Below are 9268 nucleotides of genomic sequence, written 5' to 3' on the forward strand. Positions count from 1 at the left end.
CGGGACTGACGTATCTGCAAAGTTTCATCCGTTTTCATCGATGTTTAGGCCGCCAAAAAGGCATTTGTTTGGGGAGAAGAAGAACAAGAAGGTAGAACTAGGGCTGCGAGCAGCAGTGAGCGGGCCCTCGCACCCCACGCGTGTCGGGATGGGGCGCCGTTAAAGGGTGTGCTATTTCGGTGTCCTGTGCTGAGAGAAACTTCCTGTCACCAGTAGGTGGCGCTCTAAGCGTGACAATACCGAAGCATAGATGTGTTCAGGACGCTACCTTGATGAAGCGTGAGAAATGTTGTGTAAATCGGACAAAGTATGTAGGAGTTATGAGGACTTCCTGTAAGCAGTAGGTGGCGCTGTAGGTATGACGCAATACTGACCTACAGATGTGTTCAAGATGCGACCTTCATCAAGCATGAGCAATTTGGAGTAAATCGGATAATGTATGTAGGAGTTATGAGTACTTCCTGTTTCACCAGTAGGTGGCGCTGTAAGTGTAACTCAATACCGACGCATAGATGTGTTCAGAAGGTGACCTTCATGAAGCGTCAGCAATTTGGTGCAAATCGGATGATGTATGCAGGAGTTATGAGGACTTCCTGTTTCACCAATAGGTGGCGCTATACGTATGACGCAATACTGACACATATATGTGTTCAGGACAGAACCGTCATGAAGCGTGAGATATATCGGACAAATTGGATAATGTATGGAGGAGTTATGAGTACTTCCTGTTTCACCAGTAGGTGAAACTCAAGCGTCAGCAATTTGGTGCAAATCGGATGATGTATGCCGGAGTTATGAGGACTTCCTGTTTCACCAATAGGTGGCGCTATAAGTATGACGCAATACTGACACATAGATGTGTTCAGGACAGAACCGTCATGAAGCGTGAGATATATCGGACAAATTGGATAATGTATGTAGGAGTTATGAGGACTTCCTGTTTCACCAATAGGTGGCGCTATAAGTATGACGCAATACTGACACATAGATGTGTTCAGGACAGAACCGTCATGAAGCGTGAGACATATCGGACAAATCGGATAATGTATGGAGGAGTTATGAGGACGTACTGTTTCACCAATAGGTGGCGCTATAAGTATGACGCAATACTGACACATAGATGTGTTCAGGACAGAACCGTCATGAAGCGTGACATATATCGGACAAATTGAATAATGTATGGAGGAGTTATGAGGACTTCGTGTTTTATGGCGAAATGTCAAACTTTGGCGGGGCGCCACGGCAAGGGTGTTTGGTGAAAACTCAATTTTTTTGATAACTTTTGATCACAAAGGTCTTAAGATGAAGCTGACCCGATATGAAGTTGATCGGATGAAATCTGTAGGAGGAGTTCGTCGAAGTACGAGGCATGGAAATGGTCAAAACAAGGACAAAATGGCACATTAAGAGCAAAATGGCGGACTTCCTGTTGCATGTTGGGTATAGCTCCAAGAGACATTTAAGTGTGGCTCGATGAAATACATATGCCCTCCGAATTTCGTTCGCCTACATCAAACTGAAAGGTGGGGCTCGCCATTTTAAATTTTCCAGGGGGCGCTCTTGAGCCGTTTTGCCACGCCTATTTCCGGCACCCATGAATTATCAAATTTTTCACCGGGACTGACGTATCTGCAAAGTTTCATCCGTTTTCATCGATGTTTAGGCCGCCAAAAAGGCATTTGTTTGGGGAGAAGAACAAGAATAATAATAATCCTTCGAAATACAATAGGGCCTCGCACCGCCAGTGCTCGGGCCCTAACTAGGGCTGCGAGCAGCATTGAGCGGGCCCTCGCACCCCACGCATGTCGGGGTGCGGCGCCATTAAAGGCTGTGCTATTTAGGTGTCCAGTACTGAGAGAAACTTCCTGTCACCAGTAGGTGGCGCTCTAAGCGTGACTCAATACCAACACATAGATGTGTTCAGGACAGTACCTTGAAGCGTGAGAAATGTTGTGTAAATCAGACAATGTATGTAGGAGTTATGATGACTTCCTGTAAGCAGTAGGTGGCGCTATTAGTATGACCCAATGCTCACGCACAGATGTGTTCAGGATGCGACCTTCAACAACCCTGAGCAATTTGGAGTAAATGGGATAACGTATGTAGAAGTTATGAGGACTTCCTGCTTGACCTGTAGGCGGCGCTATAAGTATGACTCAATACTGACCTACAGATGTGTTCAGGATGTGACCTTCATCAACCCTGAGCAATTAGGAGTAAATGGGATAACATATGTAGGAGTTATGAGTACTTCCTGTTTCACCAGTAGGTGGCGCTGTAAGTGTGACTCAATACCGACGCTTAGATGTGTTCAGAATGTCACCTTCATGAAGCATCAGCAATTTGGTGCAAATCGGATGATGTATGCAGGAGTTATGAGGACTTCCTGTTTCACCAATAGGTGGCGCTATAAGTATAATGCAATACTGACACATAGATGTGTTCACGACAGAACCGTCATGAAGCGTGAGATATATCGGACAAATTGGATAATGTATGTAGGAGTTATGAGGACTTCCTGTTTCACCAATAGGTGGCGCTATAAGTATGACGCAATACTGACACATAGATGTGTTCAGGACAGAACCGTCATGAAGCGTGAGATATATGGGACAAATTGGATAATGTATGCAGGAGTTATGAGGACTTCCTGTTTCACCAATAGGTGGCGCTATAAGTATGACGCAATACTGACACATAGATGTGTTCAGGACAGAACCGTCATGAAGCGTGAGATATATCGGACAAATTGGATAATGTATGGAGGAGTTATGAGGACTTCCTGTTTCACCAATAGGTGGCGCTATAAGTATGACGCAATACTGACACATAGATGTGTTCAGGACAGAACCGTCATGAAGCGTGAGATATATCGGACAAATTGGATAATGTATGGAGGAGTTATGAGGACTTCCTGTTTCACCAATAGGTGGCGCTATAAGTATGACGCAATACTGACACATAGATGTGTTCAGGACAGAACCGTCATGAAGCGTGAGATATATCGGACAAATTGGATATTGTATGGAGGAGTTATGAGGACTTCCTGTTTCACCAATAGGTGGCGCTATAAGTATGACGCAATACTGACACATAGATGTGTTCAGGACAGAACCGTCATGAAGCGTGAGATATATTGGACGAATTGGATAATGTATGGAGGAGTAATGAGGACTTCCTGTTTCACCAATAGGTGGCGCTATAGGTATGATGCAATACTGACACATAGATGTGTTCAGGACAGAACCGTCATGAAGCGTGAGATATATCGGACAAATTGGATAATGTATGGAGGAGTTATGAGGACTTCGTGTTTTATGGCGAAATATCAAACTTTGGCGGTGTGCAGTACTGAGAGAAACTTCCTGTCACCAGTAGGTGGCGCTCTAGGCGTGACTCAATACCGAAGCATAGATGTGTTCAGGACGGTACCTTGATGAAGCGTGAGAAATGTTGAGTAAATCGGATAACGTATGTAGGAGTTATGAGGACTTCCTGTTTCACCAGTAGGTGGCGCTGTGAGTGTGACTCAATACCGACACATAGATGGGTTCAGAAGGCCACCTTCATGAAGCGTCAGCAATTTGGTTCAAATCGGATGATGTATGCAGGAGTTATGAGGACTTCCTGTTTCACCAATAGGTGGCGCTATACGTATGACGCAATACTGACACATAGATGTGTTCAGGACAGAACCGTCATGAAGCGTGAGATATATCGGACAAATTGGATAATGTATGGAGGAGTTATGAGGACTTCGTGTTTTATGGCGAAATGTCAAACTTTGGCGGGGCGCCACGGCAAGGGTGTTTGGTGAAAACTCAATTTTTTTGATAACTTTTGATCACAAAGGTCTTAAGATGAAGCTGACCCGATATGAAGTTGATCGGATAAAATCTGTAGGAGGAGTTCGTCGAAGTACGAGGCATGGAAATGGTCAAAACAAGGACAAAATGGCACATTAAGAGCAAAATGGCGGACTTCCTGTTGCATGTTGGGTATAGCTCCAAGAGACATTTAAGTGTGGCTCGATGAAATACATATGCCCACCGAATTTCGTTAGCCTACATCAAACTGAAAGGTGGGGCTCGCCATTTTAAACTTTCCAGGGGGCGCTCTTGAGCCGTTTTGCCACGCCCATTTCCGTCACCCATGAATTATCAAATTTTTCACCGGGACTGACGTATCTGCAAAGTTTCATCCGTTTTCATCGATGTTCAGGCCGCCTAAAAGGCATTTGTTTGGAGTAAAGGAGAAGAAGAAGGAGAAGAATAATAATAATCCTTCGAGTTTCAATAGGGCCTCGCACCGCCAGTGCTCGGGCCCTAACTAGTGCTGCGAGCAGCAGTGAGCGGGCCCTCGCACCCCACGCGGGTCGGGGTGTGGCGCCGTTAAAGGGTGTGCTATTTCGGTGTCCAGTACTGACAGAAACTTCCTGTCACCAGTAGGTGGCGCTCTAAGCGTGACTCAATACCGACGCATAGATGTGTTCAGGACAGTACCTTGATGAAGTGTGAGAAATGTTGTGTAAATCGGACAAAGTATGTAGGAGTTATGAGGACTTCCTCTAAGCAGTAGGTGGCGCTGTAAGTATGACGCAATACTGACCTACAGATGTGTTCAAGATGCGACCTTCATCAAGCATGAGCAATTTGGAGTAAATCGGATAATGTATGTAGGAGTTATGAGTACTTCCTGTTTCACCAGTAGGTGGCGCTGTAAGTGTTACTCAATACCGACGCATAGATGTGTTCAGAAGGTGACCTTCATGAAGCGTCAGCAAATTGGTGCAAATCGGATGATGTATGCAGGAGTTATGAGGACTTCCTGTTTCACCAATAGGTGGCGCTATAAGTATGACGCAATACTGACACATAGATGTGTTCAGGACAGAACCGTCATGAAGCGTGAGATAGATCGGACAAATCGGATAATGTATGGAGGAGTTATGAGGACTTCCTGTTTCACCAATAGGTGGCGCTATAAGTATGATGCAATACTGACACATAGATGTGTTCAGGACAGAACCGTCATGAAGCGTGAGATATATCGGACAAATCCGATAATGTATGGAGGAGTTATGGGGACTTCCTGTTTCACCAATAGGTGGCGCTATACGAATGACGCAATACTGACACATAGATGTGTTCAGGACAGAACCGTCATGAAGCGTGAGCTATATCGGACAAATTGGATAATGTATGGAGGAGTTATGAGGACTTCCTGTTTCACCAATAGGTGGCGCTATAAGTATGACGCAATACTGACACATAGATGTGTTCAGGACAGAACCGTCATGAAGCGTGAGATATATCGGACAAATCGGATAATGTATGGAGAAGTTATGAGGACATCGTGTTTTATGGCGAAATGTCAAACTTTGGCGGGGCGCCACGGCAAGGGTGTTTGGTGAAAACTCAATTTTCTTGATAACTTTTGATCACAAAGGGCTTAAGATGAAGCTGACCGAGTATGAAGTTGATCGGATGAAATCTGTAGGAGGAGTTCGTTGAAATACGAGGCATGGAAATGGTCAAAACAAGGACAAAATGGCACATTAAAAGCAAAATGGCGGCCTTCCTGTTGCATGTTGGGTACAGCTCTAAGAGACATTTTAGTGTGGCTCGATGAAATACATATGCCCTCCGAATTTCGTTCGCCTACATCAAACTGAAAGGTGGGGCTCGCCATTTTAAATTTTCCAGGGGGCGCTCTTGAGCCGTTTTGCCACGCCTATTTCCGGCACCCATGAATTATCAAATTTTTCACCGGGACTGACGTATCTGCAAAGTTTCATCCGTTTTCATCGATGTTTAGGCCGCCAAAAAGGCATTTGTTTGGGGAGAAGAAGAACAAGAATAATAATAATAATCCTTCGAAATTCAATAGGGCCTCGCACCGCCAGTGCTCGGGCCCTAATAATAATCCTTCGAAATTCAATAGGGCCTCGCACCGCCAGTGCTCGGGCCCTAATAATCCTTCGAATTTCAATAGGGCCTCGCACCGCCAGTGCTCGGGCCCTAATTAGTTGTGGGACTTGTAGTTTTGTATACGGGTGCGTGAAACTTTGACTCTTAGTTTGATCCAGTACTCGCACAGTGTGCTCCTAAATACATTTTTCTTATCGCACAAAACTATTTTTAGTCGCAAATGCGAGTAAAATGGTCGCACCTTAGAGCCCTGTGTTGATTGCACCTCTCTTTCCTACAGTACCTGTCCACCTGTGAAATCTGAAAGGCCGAATGGCCCTGTGTGTAGAGGTTAGGCATGGAAGCCCATAACAAGTCATCACAACAGGAGGGGCCCTCTCGACTGTGTCCTAGCCATACACATATTCCCTCACTCAGCAGGGCTCAGAAGGCTTCCTTCAGGACAGATTGACTGTAGAAGCGCCACCATCATATACCAACAGCAGCAGTCTTTTCAACTTCCACTTCAACAAGGAAATAAATGTTACCCTTCTGTACTTGATATTTTCATTTGAATATATTTGAATTTTCTCATAGTTGCACACTGTATACATTTAGAAATTTGCAAATGTGTTAATCCTATTCCTAAACATAGCTGCATAACTGCTTGATAAAGTGTAGGCTGCGCATCACTCCGAGGGCCCTGCGGTCGATCGCCACGGTCACGGCTCTTCTCTGTTCTGGCCCCGCAGTGGTGGAACGAACTTCCCACTGACATCAGGATCAATCGCTGCCCATCTTTCGCCGCAGGCTCAAAACTCACCTTTCCAATAAGTACTACAACGATCCTCTCTCTTAAGCACCTAATGTATTTTTAGTTTGCTATTCTTGCCTTCAGCACGAGATTACAGTATGCTCTTAGTCACTTGTTTAGAAAGAAGACTTGTGAGTTATGGCGAGTAGTAGTGCACTGACTTTTCCTATGTTAAAAGCAATTGTTGTAAGTAGCTTTGGATAAAAGCATCTACTAAATGACTAATGTAATGTGTCGTCCTAACTAGAGGTAGGCCTACTCCTGTTGGCAAGGTAACTATGGCAAGGCACCAGACTGCACCTCGTTTGTGACTGAGTTTTTGGGCCTATATACTGTATTGATCCTGGGCTGCCAGCCTGGTCAGACTACCTAGAGCACCATGTGGAATGAATGTGTAGCACACAATAGGTCACAGTGAAATGTTGCTGCAGGCTCCAAGATTACATTACAGATAAACTCCCTCAGACCATCTCTAAAAAGGATGTAACCTTTAGCCTGCATTAGGTGTTCATACTGAACTGTTACTGTATGCCATTTTTCACATAGCAATAACATGACCTACTCCAAACAAACTGGGCACTAAATGCCTCCAGTACAGTACCTAAGATCAGTACAGCACCTAAGATCCTGATCTATACTCTATCTTTATCTATATTTCCTGTGAGGCCGAGTGCCGACAAGGCTGCAGAAACGTAGGTAGCTATTCAGAGAACAAACGCTGTTTTCTTTAGATCAACCATCCATAGTCCTCTCTGCGACTGTGTAACATGCATGGAATTCATTCTCCAGGCACTGTGATCTCTCTCTCTCTCTCTCACACTCACTCACACACACACACACACACACACACACACACACACAAGCCTGGGAGAGAGAGGGGGGAGGGATAGAGAAGGAGAAAGATATATATTGAGAGGGGAGAGACATCAAGGTGACTATCAGGCTCAAAGCCATTCAACATGTCCTACACTCATCGTTCTTTGTTGTGTGAAGTGTTGAAATATCAGTATAAGATCCCAGAGCTGCTGTTCTCAACATCTACACAAAAGGCCAACAGAAGAATGAAAACTCAAATTATATTTTATTTTGAGATCATAATAATGTCACCAAAAGTTATCCGGGAAGAGTTTGAAAAAGATTGGGCGACGATTACTTTGCAACCGTGACACACACCAAATAACATTTTATCCCCCCCAAAATAGAACAAAAAAGACAAGGATTTGCTGATCTCACATGGACGTCAGTTAAATACTACATGATGTTTTGGAGGACATGTGCACAGCCACCTTTAACAGGACGCTCCACACTCGCACTGTGCATCCTTCTCCATGTGTAACTCTCACGTTCACCACGGCCCTGCCCCACCAGTCCCAGCGTGTGTAGAAGATTCTGGAACCCTCTTCCCAGGGGTGGACCCACCTATCAGACCTCTCCTCCCAGGGGTGGAACCACCTATCAGACCCCTCCTCCCAGGGGTGGACCCACCTATCAGACCCCTCCTCCCAGGGGTGGACCCACCTATCAGACCCCTCTCCTAGGGGTGGACCCACCTATCAGACCCCTCCTCCCTACTGTTGCTGGGCCTTGGCCGCCAGCCTGGCCTGTTTCTCCTGCTCCGCCCTCTCCCGGGTCTCCGCCTCCCTCAGGATGAGCTGGCGCCGGTCAGCTTCCCAGCCCGCCAGCCTGCTCTGGTACTGCCCCAGGTCCAGCCGCTCTGCCCACACCAGGTCCTGCTGGACCAGCGCCGACACCAGCACCTGCAGGGAGGCCGTCTCCACCCGGGCCTGGGACTGCAGCTCACCCCTCAGCTCCTAGAGGACAGGACAGGAGGAGGGAGCGGAGGAGGGGAGAGGGGAGGAGAAGAGAGGAGACAGGAGAGGAGAAGAAAGGAGAAGAGAGGGGAGGAGGAGAGAGGTCCAATAGTAAATCAGGTTGATGAACAGTGGGGGGGGGGGTGGGGGCTGTATATGGGGAATACTGTAGGTAGGTTAGAAGAAGACAGTTTTCGACATCTTATCAAGAAGGATGAAGAGACAAGATTTTCCCAGCGCCCACCTTGAACCTGCTGCCGTAGTGGGGCAGCTTGGCCCTCTCAGCCCGGTCCTCCTCTGCCACCACCTCCCTTCCAGACTGGGACTCAGAGCAGACCTCCTGCAGCACAGCCTCCATGTGGTCCAGCTGAAAGAGACAGCACAGTCACAGCCACTGGGATCTCCTTGTTAATACTTAGGAAACATTTTGAACCAGGCCAGGTCAAGCCTGGCTTATGTGTGTTGGCTGGCTTGTTTCTGTGCGGGACTGGTAGGACGGTAATGTTTGATAAATAAAGACACATCAGTTCCAATGCTTCCAATGCTAATCCAGCACAATAAGAGCGGGATAGCCAGTTAGCTCATGGGCTCACAACAACTAGCAGCAGCTTCCATAACATTAATGGTAGCGGTCAGAGGCTAAAGCAGTTACACTGATGATAACAAAGTCATCCCCACCAGGAACCCCGGTCTCCTGGGTGGGAGTCCAATGCTCTCACCACTACTCTACTTGT

The 9268-nt window shown here is 46.4% G+C and overlaps 1 protein-coding gene across 1 annotated transcript in view; it reads right to left on the bottom strand.

Moving 5' to 3' along the window:
• Positions 1-7831: 7831 nt before the first annotated feature.
• mrps27 (mitochondrial ribosomal protein S27) overlaps positions 7832-9268 on the bottom strand; it is a gene marked incomplete at its 5' end in the record, with an annotated part of 30661 nt that continues 29224 nt past the window's right edge. Inside the window, 2 exons of the mRNA XM_084439305.1 lie at positions 7832-8534; positions 8779-8901. Of these exons, the coding sequence (XP_084295431.1) occupies positions 8292-8534; positions 8779-8901 (366 nt within the window). The 3' untranslated portion in view covers positions 7832-8291. The remainder of the gene's footprint in view (positions 8535-8778; positions 8902-9268) is intronic.

This window comes from Borostomias antarcticus, assembly GCF_949987555.1.
Source record: "Borostomias antarcticus genome assembly, chromosome: 6".
In the NCBI taxonomy this organism is placed as follows: Eukaryota; Metazoa; Chordata; class Actinopteri; order Stomiiformes; family Stomiidae; genus Borostomias; species Borostomias antarcticus.